The sequence below is a fragment of the Zalophus californianus genome, chromosome 6, assembly GCF_009762305.2.
Source record: "Zalophus californianus isolate mZalCal1 chromosome 6, mZalCal1.pri.v2, whole genome shotgun sequence".
In the NCBI taxonomy this organism is placed as follows: domain Eukaryota; kingdom Metazoa; phylum Chordata; class Mammalia; order Carnivora; family Otariidae; genus Zalophus; species Zalophus californianus.
Genome location: NC_045600.1, coordinates 80,779,640 through 80,805,568, shown reverse-complemented (window position 1 = coordinate 80,805,568; position 25,929 = coordinate 80,779,640). Strand labels below are relative to the sequence as shown.

The 25,929-nt window shown below is 37.2% G+C and overlaps 2 protein-coding genes across 2 annotated transcripts in view; both read right to left on the bottom strand.

Moving 5' to 3' along the window:
- The window catches only part of FAM98B (family with sequence similarity 98 member B), a 35,443-nt gene extending 10,112 nt beyond the window's left edge, over positions 1-25,331 (bottom strand). The window contains exons 1-6 of the mRNA XM_027572260.2: positions 25,154-25,331; positions 17,415-17,560; positions 16,236-16,370; positions 9,673-9,851; positions 6,308-6,388; positions 5,604-5,720 (exon numbers count right to left, since the gene is read on the bottom strand). Of these exons, the coding sequence (XP_027428061.2) occupies positions 5,604-5,720; positions 6,308-6,388; positions 9,673-9,851; positions 16,236-16,370; positions 17,415-17,560; positions 25,154-25,224 (729 nt within the window). The 5' untranslated portion in view covers positions 25,225-25,331. The remainder of the gene's footprint in view (positions 1-5,603; positions 5,721-6,307; positions 6,389-9,672; positions 9,852-16,235; positions 16,371-17,414; positions 17,561-25,153) is intronic.
- On the bottom strand, positions 19,950-20,567 carry LOC113910274 (ATP synthase subunit O, mitochondrial-like). The gene has a single exon (XM_035728241.1). It carries the CDS (start codon positions 20,565-20,567, stop codon positions 19,950-19,952), a length of 618 nt encoding a protein of 205 aa, XP_035584134.1.
- Positions 25,332-25,929: the final 598 nt, after the last annotated feature.

Genomic DNA, 25,929 nt, shown 5'->3' with positions numbered 1-25,929 from the left:
ACAAACATGTGGAAACCAAGCAACATGTATTAAACAACCAGTGAGTCAATGAAGAAATCAAAGAGAAAATTAAAAAATTATGAGATGATGAAAATGGAAACACAACATTCCAAGACCTGTGGGATACAAAAAAGTAGTTCTAAGAAGGAAGTCCATAGCAATACAGGCTTACCTCAAAAAACAAGAGAAACCTCAAATATTCTACACCTAAAGGAACTAGAAAAAAGAAGAACAAAGCCCAAAGTTAACAGAAGGAAGGAAATAATAAAGATCAGAACAGAAATAAATGCATTAGAGACTAAAAAATAAATAAATAGAAAAGACTAATGGAACAATGAACTGATTCTCTGAAGATAAACAAAATTGATAAACCTTTAGCCAGACTCATCTGAAAAAAAAGAAAGAGCCCAAATAGAATTAGAAATGAAAGAGAAGTTATAATCAATAGTACCGAAATACGAAGTACCACAACAGACTATTATTGAACAATTACATGCCAATAAAGTGGGCAACTTAGAAGAAACTAATAAATTCCTAGAAACATACAATCTTCCAAGACTGAACCATGAAGAAATAGAAAATATGAATACACTGAGTATTAGCAATGAAATTGAATCAGTCATCAAAAAACCCCCAACAAAAAAAAGTCCAGGACCAGACAGTTTCACAGTTAAGTTCTACCAAACACTTAAAGAATTAATAGCTATTCTTCTCAAATTATTCCGTAAAACTGAAGAGGATGGAATGCTTCCATACTCATTTTTAAAGGCCACCATTACCTTGAAACCAGACAAGGATACTAACAAAAATAAATTACAGGCCAATATCCCTGATAAACATAGACGCAAAACTCAACAAATGATTAGCAAAAGGAATTGAACAATACATTAAAAAGACATAGTCAAGTGGGATTTATTCTACAGATGCAAGACGGTTTAACATCTACAAATCAAACGTGATATACCACATTAACAAAATGAAAGATAAAAATCGTATGATCCATCATCTCAATAGATGCAGAAAAAAACATCTAAAAAATTCAACATCCATTAATGATAAAAACTCTCAACAAAGTGGGTAACGTACCTCAACATAATAAAAGCCACATATGACAAACCCACTGTAAACATCACACTCAACGGTGAAAAGCTGAAAGTTTTTCCTCTAAGATCAGGAACAAAACAAGGATGCCTAATTCTTGCCACTGTTATTCAACATAGTACTGGAAGTCCTAGCCACATGTATTAGGCAAAGGGAATAAAAAAGAAGGCATCCAAACTGAAAAGAAGAAGCAAAACTTCCATTACGTGTAGATGACATGATATTATATACAGAAAATCCTAAGGACTCCACCAAAAAAACCTATTAAAACCAATAAATGAATTCAGTCAAGTTGCAGGATACAAAATATACAGAAATCTGTTTCTAAATACTAATAACAAACTATCTGAAAGTTATTAAGAAAATAATTCCATTTACAACTGGAACTGTAATTTTTAATTACAAATTTTATGCAACTTACAACTGCATAAAAACAAAACAAAACAAAACAAAACTTAGGAATAAATTTACCAAAGAGGGGAAAGACCTGTACAATGAAAATTACAAGACAGTGATGAAAGAAACTGAAGACAACACAAATAAATGGAAAGATATACTATGCTCAAGGATTAGAAGAATTAATATTGTTAAAATGTCCATACTACCCAAAGCAATTTACAGATTCAGTGCAATCTCTATAAAAACACCAATGGCATTTTTCACAGAACCAGAACAATACTACTAAAATAATACCAAAATTCATATGCAACCAGAAAAGATACCAAACAGCAAAAGCAATTGTGAGAAAGAACAAAGCTGGACATATCACATTCCCTGATTATAAACTATACACAAGCTATGGAAATCAAAACAGTAAGGGACCAGCACAAAAACCAGACACATAGATCACCTTAACACAATAGAGAGCCCAGAAATAAACCCACGCTTATATGGTCAATTAACATACAACAATGGAGGCAAGAATATACAGTGGGGAAAGCATGGTTTTTTCAATAAATGGTGCTGGGAAAACTGGACAGCTACATGCACGAGAAGGAACCTGGACTATCTTCTTATATCATACCCAAAGATAAACTCAAAATGGATTAAAGACTTAAAATAAGAACTGAAACAATAAAATTCCTAGAAGAAAACAGTTAGTAAGCTATCTGGCATCAGTATTAGCAGTATTTTTTTTGGATCTGTCTCCTCAGGCAAGGACAGCAAAAGCAAAAAAAAATAAAATAAACAAATGAGACAACATCAAACAAGAAAGCTTTTGCACAGCAAGGAAAACCAACAAAACTAAACAACAACCTACTGAATGTGAGAAGTTATTTGCAAATGATGTTACTGATATAGGTTTAACATCCAAAAGATGTTAGATATAAAGATATAAAAGATACAACTCAGTATCCAAAAAAATTAATTAAAAAATGGTCAGAGGACCTGAAAGACATTTTTCCAAAGACATACAGCCAACAGACACATGAAAAGATGTTCAACATCACTCATCAGGGAAATGCAAATCAAAACCACAATGACGTAACACCTCACACCTGTCAGAATAGCTATTATCAAAAACACAAGAAACAACAAGTGTTGGCAAGGATATGGAGAAAAGGGAACCCTCATGCACTGTTGGTCAAAACATAACATAAATGGTTCAGGCACTGTGGAAACAGCATGCAGGATCCTTAAAAAGTTAAAACTAGGACTACCATACGATCTAGCAATACCACTTCTGGGTATTTACCCAAAGAAAAGAAAAACACTAATTTGAAAAGACATATGCACCCCTATGTTCAATGTAGCACCATTTACAATAGCCAAGATATGGAAGCAACCTAACATCTCAGTGGACACTGACAGATGAATGGATAAAAAAGACGTGGGGAGGTTGTCTGTGTGCATACACATATACATAAGTAATGGAATATTATTCAGCCATAAAAAAGAATGAAGTCTTGCCATGTGTAACAACCTGGATGGATCTTGAGGGTATAATGCTAAGTGAATTAAGCCACACAAAGAGAAATACCGTATGATTTCATGGTGAAATCTAAAAAGCAAACACAGAGCTTTTCAGTGTCTTGCTCTTAAATATGAATAACCAAGAACCATCCTGCATTTGAAGAAAACCACCATAAGAAAAAAACTAAGAAAAACCAACAAAAAATTATCCTGGAGGAAGCAGATAATTAAAGACAAATTTTTTTTTTAAATGTTTCATCTTTACACTTAAGAAGAGAATACATCCATAAAAAAAGAAAAAAAATATGAAAAAGGGAAAACTAAAAAAACAAAAAGACTCCCTGGAAATTAAACAATGATGGCAGAAACAAAAATTTAATACCAAGAACAAAATAAAATTGAGGACATTTCTAAGAAAGTATATCAAAAAAAGAAGAGATAGAAAAAGAGGAAAAATAAAGCAACTTAAGCGGTTCTATCTACCCAGGATGTCCGAAATCTAAGAAGAATTTCAGAAAGAGAAAACAAAGAAAACAAAAGGGAAGAAATTAAAGAAAAATATAAAAGCTAAGAGTCTGCAGATGCAAAGGTCCACTTAGTGTTTAGCACAATAAAATGGAAAAAGACCCATACCAACACTTACCATGAAATTTCAGGACTCCAAGGCTAGAGAAAAGAGCCCAAAAGCTTCCAAAGAAAAATAAAAAGTCATCCAAAAGGACACAGGATATCAGGTTTCTCACCAGCAGCACCAAATGCTAGAAAACAATGAAGTGATGCCTTCAGTATTCTTTCCCCCCCTCTTAGGGGAAAATATTTTCAACCTAAATTTTTACATTTACTCACACTATCAATCAAATGTGGCAAAATAAAATATATTCAGAATGCAAGGATTCAGAAAAATCACCTCCTATGCACCCTTGTTAGGAAGTTATTTATGGATTTACTATAGCAAAATGAGAGAATAAACAATGAAAAAGGCGACCACAGGATCCAGGAAATAGTGGAATAGCCAAGGATAGCCATGCAAAAAGCCCATGATTGCAAAAGGAGAATAGTATCTTTTGGGAGGGAAGGTATACAGAAAATGGAGAACTCATCAGAATACTTGATTTTAAAAAGTATATTCAGAAAGAAGCAGCAGCAGCATATAATAGAGAAATACAATGCAAGAAAAAACAAAATCCAGTATTAGGAAGATGACACGCGAAGATGGCCATATCCCAATCCCTGGAACCTGTGAATATGTTCCCTTGCAGATGTAGATGTGATTAATTCAAGTCTCTTCAGATGGAAAAATTATCCTATATTATCCAGGTGGGCCCAGTATAATCATAGGAATACTTAGAGAGACAAAGGTGATGTGAAAATAAAAGCAGAGAGAGAGAATGGAAGACCTTACACTACTGGTTCTGAAGATAAGAGGATGGAGTCAAGAGTCAAGGTACACAGGTGGCATTTGGAAGCCAGGAAATACAAAGGAAACAGATTCTCCCCTGAAGCATCTGGGAGGAATGCTAACTTAACCTTGCTAAGAGTTCTGATCTCCAGAACTGTAAGAGAATAAATGTTTATTATTTAAGCCACTAAGTGTACGCTAATTTGTTACAGCAGCCATAGGAAACCAATACAAGACACCACATGGAGACAGAGACCACGTAAGAACCAAGAAGATAACCAAAGCACCCCAGCAATCAGCAGAACCCAGACGTATGAGACAACCATCTTGAATATTCCAGACTAGTCCAAGCACCAGCTGAATGAAGCTGCATTAGTGACTCCAGTTGATACAACGTGGGGCAGAAGAACTGCCAAGTCAATATAAAAAATGTAATAATGATGATGATGTTGTGATGATACCTGAGAGTAAGAGGCACCAGATTTACCCTCCTACCTGAAACAACTAGCAAAGTGGACAACCCATATGAGTCAATTTTCAGACACTGGACACCAAGGAGCACAAAACAGTAATCCCTGAAACGAAGGAAGCAAATGTGGTGAGCCCTGTAACTGTGCAAGCTTACTGTCTGGAGAGTTCTAGACTATGATGCAGAGTGGAGCAGGGTACCCAGATGAAGCCTGGTACAGATTAAAAGCATCAAATGGGAATGATGGGAGACAACTCTCTAGGACTGTGTGAAGAGATCCATTGTTTCAGAATGCCCTCCTGCCCGCCAATGTCCTCTTCTACTAGAACACAGTCCACAGCCTTAGGACACTTTGAAGAAGACTTGTTCTGGTTCAGTACTATCTGTACTTATTCCAATATTCTGCTTTCTTGACCAGTTGCTCATTATATCTATCTCACTGTCTCAGATGATGTCCTTTTCTTTATGCATATCATTGCATAAATCACAACACCTAGGAGTTTAAAATAAATGTGAAAGATTTGGAGAGAAATTAAGACATCTGCAGACGGAATTTACAAAAGACTAGGACCATTATATAAGACCAGTAGTTGGCCTGGGCACATGCTTCAGACGGAATGTAAGTGCAAATGTGGCACAGTTATACAGTAACAAACAAGAGGGCCTGAAGAGCTGTCACAGAGTACCACCTACAGGACACAAATGGGAAAACAGTCTTACCTTTGCTCTATCAGACCAACCAAAGGACTGCACGGTCACATCTAACCGTTTCATTAGCATCCGCCGGCGGCACTCATATTCACAAGAAAGAGCATCATTGATTCTTTCCAGTTGTTCCTAAAGAATTCAGAAACAAAAATCATAAACTTTACACTCTTTCTGACATAGCCCAGAAAAGAAATTTGAAAATTGTAGTCAATACTTCCTACTGATTCAAAAGATACTGTATTTGGTGACCACTTTTTGATCCCACGAGACTTGATGGGAATATTTTTTAAATAATAAAGAGTATCTGATAGAACATTTATGATATTCACAAGATAGTAAACATAAGAATTAAACTGTTACACTGGGAGAGTTTACCTCATCTTCAATGAAGCATGTTAAGTAAAACATCTACTTGCTAAGTGGTCTGGACCAGTAAGGAAAGAAAACACCCCAAATTTCTACCTTGCTGACACTGAGCTACCCTCCTTTTCAAATCACAACTAAGCTAACATATTGAGTGCTATACATACTCTTGGCCAGGTATTGTTAAAACTAATTAATAATCTGACTGAAGAAAATGTTAGGACCTATTACTCTAGGGTATCAACCCATTTTAATTCTCCAAAATAATAAACACATGCTACCCATTGTAAAATTAGGTGTCCACTAATAAAATTAAGCCATATTCACTAATCTAATAAAGGGAGGGAATTTACCGCCTGTTCCAGATTTAAGTCAATTTTCAGCAGTGGTTTTCCCACATGATTCTTCTGGACTTTGGAGAGAATATCTTTCACCTAAAAGTAAATATAGAAGATTATGAAAATGTACATCCCTAATTTAAAACAATCTTATTCCTTCTTAAAATGTTGTTTTGAATGCCAAAATATAAATGAAATGTTAAAGTGAACTGAAATTCACCCTCACATACCAAGAAAGACTATCACCACAAAGCAGAGTATCTTTTTCAAAGAAGCATTAGTTATATTAATTCAAACTACAGCATACCTTCTTTTCCAGAATAAGAAATAATATACACAGACGACTACAAGTGTAGCTTCTAAAAGGTTATACTATGAGAATGTGTATGGTCTTATGTGAAATAATTTCTGGAATTTCTCCTTGAAATGGCGCACTCTTATGCACACTCTTGTACACAGTACAACTCTAATTAGGCATTCTGGTTTCATGGTTCAGCAAGACAACCTAGGAGAGCAAGGCCTCTAAATTATAGTCACCACATACACATTTCATTACTTTTGCAAAGCAACACTTTTATTTTAGTGAACGTACTATTAGACATTTGTTTTTGCTTTAGCAATTTCAGCCATTCCAATAACCGTAACTTATCCTGAAGAAAATGACTGAAAAATGATAGCCCAAGTTGGGCTCACCCTCCTATCTGAAGTAACTTCCATTATCCAAAGAAATAATTTCAAAACCAAATGGGCTATCTATAGTTTCTTAGTTATAAGATAACTAGGGAAAATAATCAAGAGATTTTGAGGCATACGAAGCTTATTTAATGTTAGGGGCACTCTTTAAGAAAAAGAATTAAAAATTGTGAACACAAAATTAGCTTAGAAATGTGGTGGTGATGGCGAGTGACCGTAAATGGGCATAAGGTTGTTTTTGAGGGTGATGGAAATGTTCTAAAATTCTATTTGGATGATGGTTGTACCTCTAAATACACTACACATAGCTTAAGATACTAAAATTATCTACTTTAAATGAGTGAATTTGATATATAAACTGTATCTTCAGAAAGCTATTTTTTAAAAATCAGCTTAGAAAGAACTTGTGCAAGGGCGCCTGGGTGGCTCAGTTGTTAAGCGTCTGCCTTCAGCTCAGGTCATGATCCCAGAGTCCTGGGATCGAGTCCCACATCGGGCTCCCTGCTCAGCGGGAAACCTGCTTCTTCTCCCTCTCCCACTCCCCCTGCTTGTGTTCCCTCTCTCGCTGTGTCTCTGTCAAGTAAATAAATAAAATCTTTAAAAAAAAAAACTTGTGCAAATGAGGGGCCCAAAGCTTAAGCTTTATTAGCTTCACAGCAAATATGCCTGTACAATGATCCAATTCGTATAGTAAAGAATTATTTGCTTAAGATAGACAACTTCTGTAGATTTCCCAACTATTCTAAATACCTCCTTTGATCATTTCATATATTACTATTTGTAACTGCTCACTCAAGTAGGATTCTGAATGCATACTTATAGTTTCTTACACATAATCATATTCAGCTCCATTCCCAGAATTTCAACACTGGACTACAGTTAAGTTTGAGAATTAAGCACAAATAGGGAGTTAAGAGCACAGACTCTGGAGGTTGCCTGTGTTCAAACCTCAGGTCTACCACTACTACTCAGAAATGTGCTTGTCCCATTTATTAAATCTTTCCTCATATGGCTATTGTAGAGAATAGTAGTAACTACCTCATTATATGTAATGTGAGAACTAAATGAGTTATTATATATAAACATTTAGAACAGTAAATGCTGGGGGCGCCTGGGCGGCTCAGTCATTAAGCGTCTGCCTTCGGCTCAGGTCATGATCCCAGGGTCCTGGGAGCGAGCAAGCCCCACATCGAGCTCCCTGCTCAGTGGGAAGCCTGCTTCTCCCTCTCCCACTCCCCCTGCATGTGTTCCTGCTCTCGCTGTCTCTCTGTCAAATAAATAAATAAAATCTTAAAAAATAAAAACAGTAAATGCTGTACGTTTGTCATTAATATTACTATAATTACATTAGATTCACATTTGAACAGCTTCAAGTTAGAAAATAATTTTCTTCCCCAATGGTGACAAAGTGTATTCTGGACACATCACATGTACAATAAGGAAATTTTTGCTTTTGATAGGAACTGAATGGGGAAAAAAATCTTAAGTAAATATTTGGCCACAACGGCCAAGTAACAACTACCTTATAATTAACCTGCTAGCATTTGAACACAGGCATTATGGCCTACTTCAAGTAGGGAAACGAGAGGTTTGGGGATATTTTTAATACTAACTGAGACCCATAAAAGGGAAAAGCCTCTTTGGAATCAACATGTAGAAGCACTGGAAGATTAGAAAGAGCCTAGAAATCTGTCTCAATTTAAAATTATCCCATTTTAGCCAATTCCAGATCATTCTTAATCCAAACAAAAAGAGAAAATAAGCATTGAAGATTAACTTGTTAATTCCAGAACAATGTTTTTGAGCGATTCACAGCGCTATTCTTCAGTCCAAAGGTTTCACAAAAAAAAAAAATGTTTTTAAAACTGTGTTTTCATCTTAATGATACCAAAATTCTTATGTTCAATGAAGATAAATGTATTTTTCAGTTCATAAATTATCAAAGCAAAAGTATTTTATTCAAGGATTTAGTATACACCACAGCATACCTAAAAATGAAGTTTTAGTACCTGTTCTTGAGAGTGTGAATGTTCTTTTCCTTTAAAATAAATCCTGTATTATTCCCCTAGAGGACTCCTAGAAACTAGGCTGGAATTCGGCATGCAAGAGTAGCATTCTCTCTAATATGTGGCTCAATGGGGAAGGGTGTTTAATAACCGAAGAGAAAAATTTCAAAAAGTTTAAGGTATAGAGTTTTGTGGTTGTTTTTAACTCTATCAGGGAACTCATTCATTCATTTTCTATACAACAACATTTACTGAACACCTATCCATCAGAAACTGTGCTTCCTCACTGCCAAAAACAACCACATTACAATTCTATTAACAATATTTTTTTTAATGTAGTTTGCCTTTGACTTTGGAGGATTACTCTACTTCTTTCATTATACTACAATACAACTTTATTTAGGAAAGGGATCCTTTAACTTGTAAAGTGATTTCTATCACAGAAAACTCTCAAAAGGCCTAAGGGCCCTCACTCATTAAGATCTGATTCCTGAATATTAGCTATAGGCAAATTAAGTCACATGCATATTAATTCAAAATCCAAAATTTGGTTTACAGAAAGATACACTTCTCCTGAAATGGAATGTATCTTAAAAGAAATATTTTCATTTTTAATACAACATTTACATGTTAGCATTTAATTCCATTTTTGGGAAATGAAAAATAAAACAAACACAATACCTTTGATTCCACTTGGTTTAGCATAAGCGGAATGTCAGAAGTTGCTGACTTGGGTACACCAAGAGTATCACAGATAGCTTGAACTTCCTGATAAATTTCACTGTTTTTATCTAATTGAGAATTTTTATGTTTCTTGTTCTGCAGTATCTGTAAAGCTTGAAGCTCTGTACTTAAAAATACTATAATAAAAAAAGGGAAAAACATGTTAAAATATACAAGAACTACTTAAAAATCCCACTTCTAGGTACATATCCAAAGGAATTGAAATCAGGATCTCAAAGGGATTTACACTGCCATGTCCTCTGCAGTACTGTTCACAATAGCCAAGAGAGGGAAACAACCTAAGTGCCCTTCAATAGATTAATAAAGAAAATGTGGTATATACACACAATGTAATATTACTCAGCCTTAAAAAAAAAGGAAATCCAGCTACTTGTGACCACATGGATGAACCTGGAGGACGCTATGCAAAGTGAAGTAAGACAAATACAGAAGGACAAATACTATGTGTTATCACTTTAATGAGGAACCTAACATAGTCCAACTCAAAGCAGAGGAGAATGGTGGCTGCCAGGGGATAGGTGAGGGGGAAAACTGGAAGTTATCAAACATAAATTTTTACAAAACTGGTGATCTGTTTTAATAGGTTTTAAAATCAGAGGGACCTTGGCATAGTACTCATAAGCAAAGTTTGATACATTTTGGTCAGTGACCTCAGGGTCTTGAGGTCAAGCCCCAAGTCAGGCTCCCCCACTTAACAGGGAGTCTGCTTCTCCCCCTCTTCCTCTCCCTTGGCCCCTCTTCCTGCATTCACTTTCTCTCTCTCTAAAAATAAATAAAATCTTTAAAAAATATTTGCTAAGGGGTAGATCATTATGTTAAGTGTTCTTATCACAAAACAAATAATAAAGAAGGCAGGAGGAAACTTTTTTAAAGAGATCATGCCTACTGCAGAATTTAAAGTCTGGTAGGAGAGAACCACCAGTAAATCAATAATTTAAGAATGCAGAATGTGTAAAACTGAAAATATTCCCCCTCATATGCACAGAGTGCTCAACTCAGGGGAGAATGTACAGCTTTAATTGATCTATAAGCTGATAGAGCAATATGAACAGCCATCGGCCTTCAGGATAGACCACCTCAGGCTGTTCACAGTCCCCTCTACCATCATTTCGTTTAATCCTTTCAACAGCCATATATAAGAAAATTACTCAAAACTCTTACATGGTTACAGTTTTGTTTTAAATTAACTTTCACTATAGTAGTTAAAATACTGGATTTTTTTTTTGTTTGTTTAAAGTTAGGCACACACACTACAAACACTCCACAACATAGCAGTTTCAACTTCAGCTGAGAACTGAGAAAACTTTAAAAGTGCAGACATACCTTGTTTTATTGCACTTCATTTTACTACACTTCACAATTGCATTTTTTTTTTTACAAATTGGAAGGTCTGTGGCAAGCCTGTGGCAAGCAAGTCTATCAGTGCCATTTTCCCAACATTTGCTCACTTCCTGTCTCTGTGTCCCATTTTGGTAATTCTTGAGAAGGGGATTAAAAGTGCTATTCCAGTGAACACACAAATAAGAAACTGAAACAGCCTTACTGCTGATATGGAGAAAGTCTGAGTGGTCTGAGCAGAAGATCAAACCAGCCACAACATTCCTTAAACCAATCTAGTCCAGAGCAAGGCCCTAATGCTCTTCAATTCTATGAAGCATGACAAAGGTGAGGAATCTTTAAGATTTTGTTTATTTATTTAGAGAGACAGAGACAGTGACAGATAGAGAACATGAGCGGGAAGGGGAAGAAGCAGGCTCCCCGCTGAGCAGGGAGCCCGATGCAGGACTAAATCCCAGGACCTGGGGATCATGACCTGAGCTGAAGGCAGACGCTTAACCGACTGAGCCACCCAGGCATCCCAAAGGTGAGGAATCTGCAGAAGAAAAGTCTGAAGCTAGCAGAGGTTCATGAGGTTTAAGTAAGGAAAGAAGCTGTCTCCACAGCATATATTTAAGTACAAGGTGAAGCAACAAGTGTGATATAGAAGTTGCAGCAAGTTATCCAGAAGAGCCAGCTAAGATAAGTAATGAAGGTGGCTATACTGAACTGCAGATTTTCAATGCAGATGAAACAGCCCACTATTGGAAGAAGATGCCCTCTAGGACTTCTTACAGTTAAGAGACAAACCAATGCCTAGCTTCAAAGGGCAGGCTGGCTCTTTTTTTAGGGGCTAATGCAGTTGGGGACTCTAAGTTGAAGCCAATTCTCATTTACCCTTGTAAAAAATCCTGGAGCACTCAAGAACTTTGCTACACTGCACTGCCTCTGCATGTGCTCTATAAATGGAACAACAAAGCCTGGGTGACAGCACATCTGTTTACAGCATGATTTATTGACTATTTTAAACCCACTACTGAGACCCACTACTCAGAAACAAAGATTCCTTTCAAAATAGGACTGCTCATTGACAATGCACCCAAGGGCTCTCACGGAAATGTACAATGAGATTAATGTTTTCGTGCCTGCTAACCCAATATCCATTCTGCAGCCCATGGATCAAGGAGTAATTTCGACTTTCAAGTCTTATTATTTGAGAAATATAATCCCTAAGGCTATTGCTGCCATAGACAATGACTCCCCTGGTGGATCTGGGCAAAGTCAATTGAAAACCTTGAAAACCTTGAAATTGAAAACCTTCTGAAGCGAATTCACCATTCTAGATGCCATTAAGAACATCCATGATTCATGGGTAGAGATCAAAATACCAACAGGAATTTGGAAGAAGCTGACTCTGACCCTCATGGATGCCTTTGAGGAGTCCAAGACTTCAGTGGAGGAAGTAACTGCAGATGTGGTGGGAACGGCAAGAGAACTAGAAGTAAAGCTGAAGATGTAACTGAATTGCTACAATCTCATGACAAAACTTAACAGATGAGGAGTTGCTTCTTATGGATAAGAAAATGGTTTCTTGAGATGGAACCTACTCATGGTGAAATATTATGAAGATTGTTGAAACTACAACAAAGGATTATAATATTCCATAAACTTAGTTGATAAAGCAGCAGTAGGGTTTGAGAGTATAAACCCCAGTTTTGAAAGAAGTTCTACTGTGGGTAAAATGCCATCATAAAGCATCACATGCTACAGAGAAATCATTTATAAAAGAGTCAACTGATGTGGCAAACTTCACCGCTGCCTCATTTTAAGCAAACACCACAGCCACCCAACCCTCAGCAACCACCACCACCCTGATCAGTCAGCGGCCATTAGCACAGAGGCAGGACCCTCTACCAGCCAAAGATTACAACTTACTAAAAGCTCAATGATAGCTAGTATTTTTTTTTAAAAATAAGGCATTTTTTAATTAAGCTATGCATGTTGTTTTTTTAAACATAATGCTATTATTGTACACTTAGTAAACTATAGTATATTGTAAATATAATTTTTATATGCACTGGAAAACCAAAAAATTCATTTGACCTGCTTCACTGTGATATTCACCTTGTTGCCGTGGTCTGGAAATCAACCCACAGGATCTCTGAGGTATGCCTGTACAGGTGCCAGGGTCCCGCCCTCAAAGATTCTGAACCAGCAGATCTGAAGTAGGAGTTAAGCATCTGCACGGTATTAGACCCACAGTGATTCTCATGGGCAGGCACTGACTTAAAGACTTTTCCACAAAGTCTATAGGTGACAGTCAAAAGAGCTCACAAAAAGTTAAGACCAATATGTATCAAACTATGCTTATGAGGACTATGCCAAGGTCCTTCTGATTTCAAAACTTCATTCAAACAGATCACCAGTTCTTCAAAAATTTGTATTTTGGACAGAACCTAAGCTGTCTGCCTTTGTTCTAGGAAACGTGTTCTATGTAATACTACAAACACGAGTTCAGTCTAATATTTCAAGTGATAATCCATGCAGACAGCAAACAGTACAGTGAAAAGTCTTCCCACCACACATCTTATCCCCCTCACCAGAGGCAATCAATATTAATTTCTTGGGTATCTTTTTAGGCATATGCATATATATACTGAAAATGCATATCCACCATCTACACACTTTTCTTTTATACAAACAAGAGCATACTGCAGATGTTCTGTATATTTTTTAATTTACCAATACATCAGAAATCATTCCATATCAGCACATCTATTTTCATTCAAATGGCTGTATAATGGTATCACTGCAAGGATATACCATTTCTATTTAACTACTATGAATAATGCCATAATAAACATCCTTTTTACATACCTTTATACACTTAGGGAAACAGGTATGTACTCCTAGTCCTGGAATTTCCAAGTCAAAAGGTAGGGGAATTTTAACTGTGATACTAAGAATTTGCCCTTCTAAAAGGCTGTACGGTTATTCTCCCATATCTTCATGCCTATCATATATGAGAATGCTTATTCCCCCCCAATACAATGACCTCTTTTCTCTCTCTTTTTTTTTTTTGGTATTTACTCACCTGTTAAATGAAAAATGGTATCCTGTCATTTTACTTTTTTATAACTCTTTAAATCTGAGGAATACTGTGCATGTTTTCATGTTTAGAAGCAATTTTTTAAAAAATTTTTCTGTCGAGTGCCAGTTCATTTCTTTTGTAATTTACACACTTTTCCAGTGAGTTTTTATTTTTTTCTTCTTGATTTATAAAAGCTCTTCACGTAGTAAGGACTTTGGCCCTTATACATGTCACAAACACATCCAAGAAAATATGAAGAGGCTTATTATATCAGTATGTTTTAAAGACAGCCAAACTCAAGATAAAGATGGAAGAGATGGTGGTAAGACTGTGAACTGGTATAATATATCTAAAGCAAAATATGGCAATATACACCGAATATTTACAATCTTTGTCTAAGTAATCAAAAATTTGAAATTAAAAATAGAAAAGAATCTAAATACCCATTATATAAAAATGTTATGTCCATAGCATAGAATGTTATGTAGCCAATTTAAATTATTTTTTCAAAAAAATTTCAAGTGATGGGAAAATGCTCACAACGCATTAAATGAAAAGAAGAAAGAGAAGGAATTGTTGTATCTATGATAGACTCCAATCTTATTTAAATGTATGTGTATAAAGGAAAAAGATGGAAAAGAAAATACACCAAGAAGTTATTAATGATTCTCTCTGGGGAGTGAGATTATCAGTGATTTTTTTCTTTACAATTCTTTCAACTTTGTAAAGATTTCTATGATGAGTATATAATTTTTTAACATATAAAATTTACAATTCTATTTGTAAGCATACAGTGGCATTAAATACATTTGCACTATTGTACAACCATCACCACCATCCAACTTTAGAACATTTTTATCTTCCCCAACAAATACTGTACCCATTTAACACTAATTCTGTTTTGCCCCACCTTCTCTTACAACTCCTCTTTACTTTTACTTGTACCATAAACCTATATTGCTATTATTGCTCAGATTTTTAGCAGATAATGCAAAAAAGGAAACACAGTGGAGTACACAGTTCTCACTGACTGATAGAGCATGCAAGTTCCTCTAGGCCATTGCTTCTTAGCTTCCTTTCTGTCTCAATATATCTAAGGGTTACTGTGACCTACCATTATTAAGAATGGTTCATTAAATCAGTGACTCATACTAAACGGAAGATGGGGAAACAGTGTAAGAAATGGGGGAGGGAGACACATAATTTTTATCCCTCCCAACACACACAAGGCAATTCAAATGTCAACACTACTATGAGTACCACTCAACATTTATGATTTCTGCACCAATGAAACAAACGTTACTAATACTAGAGCCTATGTGGAATATATCACATGGATCTCTTTATAAATGGTATGACCTAAAATAATAGAAATCTTCAATAATAAGGTTGCTAGAAAAATTCTTTCAAATGGCCATTGTCTGTAGAACTTTCAAAACAGCATGAAATTTAACTGAGTTTAAAAAAAATTCAAAGGACCCCAATACAAATAGATATATTATTTATGGTAATTGTTTGGATGTAGGGTAATCAATACTCCAAACTCACCCCTGACAGAAACAGGCCACACTCACTAGAATTCAAATGTCCAGAGAATACAATTTTTTTTAAAAACTGATATAACCCTAGCGCCTAGAACAGTTTCTAGTACAATAATCGGTGATCAGTAAATATTTTTGAACCAACTGTCATCCAATGCCTAATCACTAAGAACAAGATGTAATACTTAGCTGCCTAGTTTCAGAGAGTTTTAAGAATAAATAGGACTCTAAATGACCAACTTTAGTCATTTAGTCATGAATGCTGAAATGAATTATGTGAAGGAAAAATAACTAAAGTAATTTATAAATGACAAACACAGGGCATTCTATATTGGCCAAATAAATCTAAGTATTCAAAATCTTAGCACTTTAGAATTTATACTACATTTATATAAGTATCTCTAAGTCAGCTTCAGATTTTAAGTCAAATGTTAAAAACTTTTTAACATACAAAATTTCTAAAGCTTCACTAATGAAATTTCATAAATCTTGAAAATAACAAAAACCACATCAAACACATGTGTTTAAATGTTCAAAGAAAGATAACTTACATAGAAGCTTCAAACAGTCATCCTTCTTTTTTAAACGGTCTTTAATATCTCCTGATACGAGTACAGAATATGGACATGCCATTTCTTTTAAAAACCCACTTATCTCAAGCTGGAAGCTTTCTAGATCATCTCTCCCTTTAAAGAAGAAAAATCATAAAACACTTACTGAATATTTACCATATAATCTGAAAACTATAAAATCTACCTCTAGTTGATTTCAATTTTACATTCAATTATAAATTTTCAATTTGCCTTAAATCCTTACATGCGTGACCCCAACGCTTAGGTAAAGGTAATCAAACAACTTCTACAGAAATAAAGTAACACTTAAATTTAAGAACTTAAGTATCTAATCATGGGATAAGTATTTTTATATTTCAATCCCTGATGAGTATTTTCCAATGGACTTTCCACAAAAGCAGATAAACTGGAAATATTTTATGTTGGTAACTGAAATATTAAAAACATTACTGTGGCTATAATTATTAATTGGTTTCAGAACAAATGATCTATTTCTATTGTATTTCTATAGATTCAGATAATGCAATCATCTAATTAGGCTTCATTGCTTATCTTTCTTTCATAATCTAATTATGTAGGAATTTGTGCCACATGTTTTAAATTCAGCTAATTTTACTTTGCTTCAAGTGAATTCTATATCCTATCAAATGCTCAATTACAAAAAAATTTTTCATTTTGGTTCTCTATTTGAAATTCTACCAACTGAAGGTCCACAAGGACTCCAGTTACCAAGACAGGAATGAATTAAATAAACATTTCTGAGGTAGCACAGTTTTTTTTTTATGGTATTCCTATGTGAATCCATGTCCTAAGTTACAGGCTTGCTAATACAACTTAAATTACTTTAAAAAAAACAAAAACAAAACCTTAATTTAAAATAAGCAGTATTCAAAAATTAAACTGTTTAAATAATCAAATTCAGACTCTACTTTTTCTAAAGAATACTAAAGACTATACAGTTATTGTTTAGACTCATATAAATTTAAGAATCAATTTTGAATATAAAATTTAATCCAAAGATATTTAATATCACATACTATAGTTCTTCATAACATTATTTTGCTTTGTAGATACAATGTAGGCAAAGCTATAAATCATAACCTATCACTTCACTTTACTATTACACAAAAGTAAATAAAACACAATAAAATAAAATACCAGCTGAAGTGATACTTTCTTCCAAGTCGCACAATGATTTTATCTGAGAGCCTAACCAAACACAGAGCTCTGAAAATTCAGGTGAAGACAGTCCACCCTCTGCTGCCTTGGTAAGGGCTTGCTCTTCTAACAGTGGTCCCTTATACCTAGAAAGGAAGACATAAAAGGTTTAAAAAAAAAAAATGATAGTACTCTATATCAAGGCCTGCTGCCTATTTTTGTAAATAAAGTTTTAGTGGAACACAGCCAATAAATATATCCATTCACAGACTGTCTCTGGCTGCTTCCACACTGCAATTGCAGAGTTGATAATATGGTCAGCAAAGCCCATAATTTTTATTATTGGGTCTGTTTATAGACATAGTTTGCCAATTTCTGCCCTATTTAATTAACATTTGGCTTTTTTCCTTTATCATTTCTTAGTAAAACTATCAACCAATTTTAAGATAAGTATTACAACTACCACAAAGTCAAAAAGAGCAGAGTCTAATAACCACATACTAGCAACAAAAATAAAGAATTTTAGCAAAAAAAGAATAGATGCAAATTTTAAATTAAAAAATTAAAGCTGCGGGACGCCTGGGTGGCTCAGTCAGTTAAGCGTCTGCCTTTGGCTAAGGTCATGATCCCAGGGTCCTGGGATCAAGTCCCACATCAGGCTCCTTTCTCAGCAGGGAGTCTGCTTCTCCCTCTGCCTGCTACTCCCCCTGCTTGTGCTCTCTCACTCTCTCTCATATAAATAAATAAATAAATCTTAAAAAAAAAATTCCTTTCCATGTGATGAAACTACCTACTCAATATACTGATAAACATTTCATTTTGCTTTCAACTTTTAGCAATTTGTCTCTTTGACTTCATTTTATTTAATTTTGCTTTATAATTATGTAAAACATTTACATTGTTTCAAAGTAGAATTTACAAAACAAGGTACATTCAAACAAATTTAGTTTGCAATCTTAATCTTGTTCCCTCTACTCTGTTCCCCCTGCCCCCAGAGGTAACATGTTTATTAGTTTGGGGTTGTCATTCCATGTTTTTAAATATAAACATATATATACTTCTTTTTTAGGTAAAGGTAGTCTACAATACACTGTTCTTTTCCTTGCTTTAAACAATATACACACACATGCACATATACATTTACATATAAAGCAGACCCTTGAACAACCCAGGGGTTAGGGGTGTCAATCCCCATGTAGTCGCCAATCTGCATATAACTTTCGACTCCTGAAAAACTTACCTACTGATAGCCTACTGCTGACTGGAAGCTTTACTGATTATATAAACAGCCAATTAACACTACTTTGTATATGTATTATATACTGTATTTTTACGGTAACTAAAGAAAATCGTAAAGAGTTTTACAATACTGTACATGTTTACTGAAAAAAGTCCACGTACAAATGGACCCACATGGTTCAAACGCATGTTGTTTAAGGGTCAACTGTACTGGAGAGCAGCAGAGACACTACTCAATTATCTTTTAGGTTACAGTTCTCCACTGTCTGGAGTACTATGCCCCTAGTGAAGGATATTTGGGTTATTTGCAGTGTTTTGCTCTTATAAAAAAATTTGGCAACTTTTTGCCAGTTTATACCTGGGACAGATTTCTAGAGGTGAGACTCGGGTCCAAGGGTAAATGGTATGTAACTTTGCTAGATACTATTAAATATTCCTCTACAGCGGTTGTACCGTCAAGGTGTAAGAGTACCCATTCCCTCATAACTCACCAAAGTTGTCAAACCTTTAGATTTTTGACCATCTGGTATCTCAGTATAGTTTTAATTTACATTTCTCTTAAGAGCAAGGCTGTACATCTTTTCATATGTTTAAAGGCCACTTGCATTTCTTTTTCTCTGAATTCTCTGGTCATAGCTCATGAAGGGTGAGTATTTTCAAATCCCCATTTTGCAGGTAAGAAGTTAAGGCTGAATGAGGTTAAGATACCTGCCTTAAGCGGTAGGCTAGGCACAGTAACAGACATGCACGGATACAGATACAGACGTAGAGACCGATAATTGTATTTATTTATAACTCATTTAGTCTTCAGGGCAATGCTTTGAAGTCGGCATGATCTTAATTCTGTAGGATCAGAAGATAATAACTAGGTGATGACACTAGGATTTAAATCCAGAGTTGAACTCACACACTCCATATGAACTCAAACTTCTGTCTATCCTAACGAGGAAAGTTAAGCAAATAACCTGGCCAGTTGACACAGCCAGGCAAAGGGAGAGCTGGGATTATTACCACTGTCTCTGCTCCTACAGACAAGATTGGTTCTTCTATATGTTACCTTGCCTCCATATCTTACAGTGCCTCCTATTGAGATTTAACAGTAAACATCTTTCCCCTACTTGCTTTCATCTCTACAATAAAGAAATAATCAAACTCTTGAATAAAATTAATTCGTTCATATCATTGGTGATACGTTATTTTTTTTCTGTTCAGGAAGCATTTTATTGTTGCTCCAAGTTTAGTAATTTTCACTGGCAGAAAATCAACACTTTCAGAAAACCTCCTGCATGGCCCTGCTCAGCTTCTGAATCTTGGTTTTCGCAGACATATCCCAGCATATCTCTCTCCAATACGGACAATCATTCCATCCATGATTGACGGATCAGTCTTAACTTCCAATTTCAAGACTTGGCCTTTACTTAGGAAGCTCTTCAGGACCGTCTTTAATTCAGTAAGAGTGGCTTCATCTAAAGGGGATCCAGTGGTCACTGGGCACGGTACTTCTCCACGGTGGATGCTCATCATGGTCGACAAGGCAGAAATGACTCCAGGGGTACTGTCCAAGTGACCCTTCTCAGCAAGCAAACTGATCAGGTTGGATGTGAGAGGAGAGAACCTCTCTTTTGCGCTCATGTCATTTAGGCTTTTTACTTTCACAGAACACTCTATATAGGGAATCATAATGGAAGCAGCCATTTTGGGTTCCTTCAAGATTTGTACTACTCTCAACAATTCTTTCTCTACTTGTTCCAGTTTATTCTGTTTAGATGCAGCAGAATAAAGGGGAGTGGCATAGCGACCTTCAATACCATATACCTGAACAGGTGGCCACATGAGCTTGGAAAACGGCCTGACCACAGTCATACTAAAGCATCGCACCTGCCGGGACAGCCCAGACACTGCTGGGACGGCCATCTTCTCCATCTGGGATGGCTGCAGGTCAAACCCGAGTTAGAGGGGTGATAAGTTATTTTTAACTGAAATGCCAATTATAAAATTCAATAAAATTTTTCAAATCACCAAAAATACTGAATTTAGAAGGGGGGAAAAAACCCACAAATCTTAATGCCTCAGCTCACCAAATCAGGTAAAAATAAAAAGAAGAAAAAAATGCATTGAACATCCAATAACAATGATAATTAAAATGGCAACTAACACCAAAAACTACTCTTACACTAGGCCAGTGCTGTGTGCTTTATGTATATTACCTCACTTAACTGCCACAATATCCTGTAAGATAGGGATTATTATAATGTTCTTAGTTCATTCTAGGTATTTTTATTTAATTAGGAAAGTGCTACTCTTATTCCAAACACTGGGGACACCTCCCCTAAGCCGACTCCCCCAGGGCCACCTATATGGGAACCATAGTTGCTAGTCTGACACTGCTTCAAGCTCTGGGTGATCCAAATCTTCAATCCACTACGGCCATTGGCAAACCCCCACAAAGACACAGCTGGTGCCTAATTTACTTTCTCTTTTCCGTTTCCATCAGCCAACACATAAAATATGAGACCCCTTCCTTCCCCCCGTCATTTATATACCCTACTGGCTTGCCTCTGATCCAGCTCTCCACTTCCTGACCCAAACTTATGTTTCACCTATAAACAACAACTGTCCTAGATTGATAATCAGAAAGATTATCCCTACCACCTCTAGCTTTGGTGATTTTACTCTCTGAAGTTCTTCAAGGACTTGCCCTCCTTGCTTCCCAAAACAGCATCCATATCACTGGTCTCCCACCATCTTATAAACACCTCCTTCTCTCTTTAGGCTCAGGCCAGTCAGATTTACCACTCTCCCTCTTGTGGTTTTCACCTATTAATTGCTTGGACACTCCCCAAAATGCCCTGTGCTCAGTTTTCCTCTCCATTCCTATTTCTGCTATTTTCCTGTATGCATACCCTATGCAATACCCTGAGCTCTCAATTCCTGAAATTTCTCTTTTCAGACCTTTGCCATGACATGTCAGTGAGGCACCCCTTAGACCTTGCCATCACCAGAACTACTCCACCTCCGAAATCACTAAATCAAACACGTTACTCCCTGACACAACCTACTACCTATCCTTTCAGCTTGCTCTTTTGACCACTCACTTTCAACCATCCTTGGATCTCATCTCTACCTCCATTCCACTGGCCACTCCATATTCTCTGTATTTCCTACCTCCTTGTGGTCTTCATTTTCTTCCCTTTCCAATTTAGATTCCAAGGTGTTTCATTTCATTCTGGTGCTCAATAAATACTTACTGAAGAAAGGAATCCTTGATATCGTCATCCCTGTCAGCTTTAATATCCAATCACTAAGTTCTACAGTGTGCACTTTATTCCATACCCACTTCCACTGAGCAGCCATCACTCCTTGCCCTGACTAGTAAATTCTCCAAGCCATCTCCACCTTACTGAAGTAACTTCTCAAACTAGACATCTGATCTCTCCCTTTTTTATTTAAAGTCCTTCAATCATGCCCCATTGCTGTTATGACAAAGAACAAACAGTAACAGTAAACATCTTTCCCCTACTTGCACTGCATGCCTTGGGTCTCCCCTTCAATCAAATCTTCCACTATCTTGGCCATTGCTCTCTGCTCTCCAGGCGCATGGGCCTCCTTCCAGTTATTCTAATACAGCAAGTTCCTTTCCACTTCAAGAGCTTTCATATTTTGTTCTCACTTTAAGGACCCCTGTCCTCCTTTCCTGTGAACCTCACCTAGTTTACTCCTATCCACCTGTCCTGTCCTGTCTTTACATAGGTCCTCCTGTCATGTCATGTCACCCTGCTCTTTTCCTTTAAAGAGCTTATTACGGTTTATCATGTTTGTGTGATCAAGTCTGTTTCTCCACTGGACTGTAAACTCCACAGGGACAGGGATCAATTCTATTTTGCTCACAAATGACTTCTCTGGACAGTTTTCAACATACAGTTGTGCTCAATAAATAACTGAAAAAAACTTCCTTCCATAATGCTGATTCTCAACTAGGCTGTGAAGCTTTTTAAAAATATGCATGCCATACTGCACCCCTGAAGATCATGATCAGTCAATATGGTACAGAACAGACTGGAACATTTTATTTCACAAGCTCCATACATGATTCTGATGCACAACCAGGGCTGAGATCCACTCTACAAAATCATAGATGGTCAGAACTAAAAAAAAGACTTCTGAAATCATGTGCTCCAGCCTCCTTCTTTCAGACAAGGAAACAAAGTTATGCCCACCCAGTTTTCATGTATATCACCGAACTCTTCTTTCACATAGATTTTCCCTTTTAATTCCTCCCTTTAATTTCCAATTTTACCTTACAGACCAAAGTACTTTCACTAATATCCTAAATGTTTCAGTCACAACAGAAAATGCATTATTCACAAACTAAATGGATATTTTAGAACAGTGTTAAATTACAACACATATTGTAAGTAAATACTAATTTCCACATTTCATTATTATTGTAAGAAAAACCAAACTTCAAAATTTTGTCCTCAGTTATTCCAGGAAAAATCAATTCTAAAGTCTATAAACTGTTTTACTTTCTATATTGAATAATCTGAAACTAATTTTCCTTGGTAAAAGTCAAGATTATAGCAAAGTTCATTTTTCAAAATGCCTGTAAAAGAAACAAATTCGAGGCACCTAGGTGGCACAGTTGGTTAAGCATCTCTTGGTTTTGGCTCAGGTCCTAATCTCAAGGTCATGAGATTGAGCCCCTCACGAGGGTCTGTGCTCAGGGTATTGTAGGCTTAAGTTTCTCTCTTCCTCTCCCTCTGCTTCTCCACCCAGCCCCTCTAAAATAAATAAATAAATCTTAAAAAAGAGGGCGCCTGGGTGGCTCAGTTGGTTAAGCGACTGCCTTTGGCTCAGGTCATGATCCTGGAGTCCGGGGATCGAGTCCCACATCAGGCTTCCTGCTCAGCAGGGAGTCTGCTTCTCCCCCTGACCCTCTTCCCTCTCGTGCTTTCTATCTCTCATTCTCTCTCTCTCTGAAATAAATAAAATCTTTTAAAAAAAAAAAAGGAAACAAATTCAAGGAATGAAGGAAGAGGAAAAAGCACTGACTTTCTCTTTTTCATGGACTATTTACAGAATCATACTATTTTTATCTGAAGGACCTGGGATCTCAAGCTATTTGGGGTCTACACACTTCTAGTATTTTAACGTGTTTTGCTTACCTCCTTAACCAAGTTAGGTGAAAATTTCCAAGAGATTTCACAGAATAAAAATGCCCCTTAAATAATCACTGGCTCAGTTCTTTCATTTGACAAACATATACCCTGGATCTATCCACTAAGGGCAAGGCTTTGTTATATTGCAAAGTAGGTATTACTGGGGTCCAAAGAAGCAACTGATAGAAGAGCCAAGTGCAGTTTTAGAAAAAAATAAAGTGGGGTAGGGGTTTCAAGCTTCCGTATAAGACTGCAAAGTGCAAAGGCACAGCCTATCCCATTCAAGAAACTCCAGCCTGTGGCAAGGCAAACAATTGTGTAGATGGCTCCAATCTTTTTGATCCTAAACTATCTGTCCCTATGTCTATCTCTATGCACTCTCTTCTTTGAACTTCTCTTCATTTACCCATTCATTCAACCGCTATTTATTCTGCCAGACCCCAGTGTAGAAAGTTGCTGGGAACAAGACAGGTAAGGCACCTGATTTCCTGGAGCTGGGGGGGGGGGGGGGGTGTCAGAGAGGCTAAATAAATACACAGGACAAGATAGTTTGGGATGTCAACAGCTGTGAGTAAAAACAGGCTGAGGGTGAGGGAGACTACTCTGCATAAATTGATCGCCGTGCTTCGAAGTATTAACATCATTCCAGGAGTTCTCACAGCACTTGGCATTCTGAATTGTAAACTCCGGTAGACTCTGTAGCCCCCAACAACTACGCGAGCTACTAGTAATCTGAAAACTGTCTTCTTCCTCTGCCTAGCACTTAAATATGCATTAATTAATGCATACTAACCTCACGACACTATGTGGCTAACGAACGGATGAAACGGTCGAATGAATGGACCCACACTTAACTGGGACACTTTCTCCGGTCAAGGAAGCAGGTGATTCGCTCCCGAGCCCTAATTAAGCCACAGGTTATACATGGCAGGAGACAACAGTCCCCAGCCGCAGTCGGGGTTCCAGCACCCCCCAGCCCCGGGCGCGACAACTACGTCAACACAAATTAGCACCCGCGGGGCAGGGACATGCTCCTCGGAAGGGCTGGTGCTAGCCCCGCTGCTCCGCGCCAACGCCCCAGCTCCTGGCTATGGAGTTTCGAGACCAGGAGTTTGGAAAAGGGGGCCACGCGCCCCAGCTCTCCGGCCCTGCTCCACCCCCCAAACGGATTTCTCTCCCGCCTCCCTCTTAACTCCGTCGGCGCCGGCGGGAGCGCGGTGGCCAAGGAGGCCTCCACTGAGATGCCGGAGCCCAGCGGAGGCCTACGGGGAAGAGACCGCAGCAGCCAAACGGAGGGACAGCTTACGTTTTCAGGGGAAGGGCGTCCCCGAGAATACTCACCCCAGCGCCTCCAGGGTGTCCAGCACGTCGCCCTCCATCGTAGGCTCGGGACCCGACTCCGGCCCTCTCATGGTCCTTCGGCCCAAAGCTGTTCAGCGCTCTAAGAAGCCCGCCGGAAACCTGCGTCACGGCGCCAAGGTTCCGGGCGGAGTCTCAGCCAGGACTGTCTAGGAGCGCCTCTGCCCCGGGGCGTGAACGTTCCGGCCCGAGGCAATCGCCTCGCAGTGACGAAAACCGCTTTAGGTAACAAAGAGAAGTTTTTAAGGTAACAGTAAATTATAGTAATAAAAAAGGTTTCTTTGTGCTGGGTCTTTTCTGTGTGTTGAAATCAATCTGAGCAAACACCGTGATTCTACCCAAGTTGTTCTCAACCTATCAGGCTCCGGACCTCTCTTTTCATAACAAAAGTCCTGAGATGAAATCACTGTCTTGGACTAAAATTGGTACATAATACTATATATTAGACATATTTTTAAATCAGTATGCACGGCAATGCTCCTACTTAAAAGAAGAAATAAAGGGAAAGTAATGTATGACAATATTGTTACACTGAATCGTAGATCAACAAAGTGATGGGGTGTTTGCATCTATCTGCGGAATCCTCTTAAACACGCATACACATACAGGTTATGTGTTGTATTGCTGACATAGCATAGGTGAGTTGTATAAGAAACAAAAATACCATAGGCAGAATAGGGTAGTTAGTGTGATTTTCCAAAATTGTGACTAACTCTCCGTAAAGTTCCAAACAAACAAAACAATATTCTTTCTGTGTA

Bases quoted from the DNA above. Each gene is read 5' to 3' on its own strand.
- LOC113910274 (XM_035728241.1), bottom strand. From the start codon at position 20,567: ATGGCCGTCCCAGCAGTGTCTGGGCTGTCCCGGCAGGTGCGATGCTTT.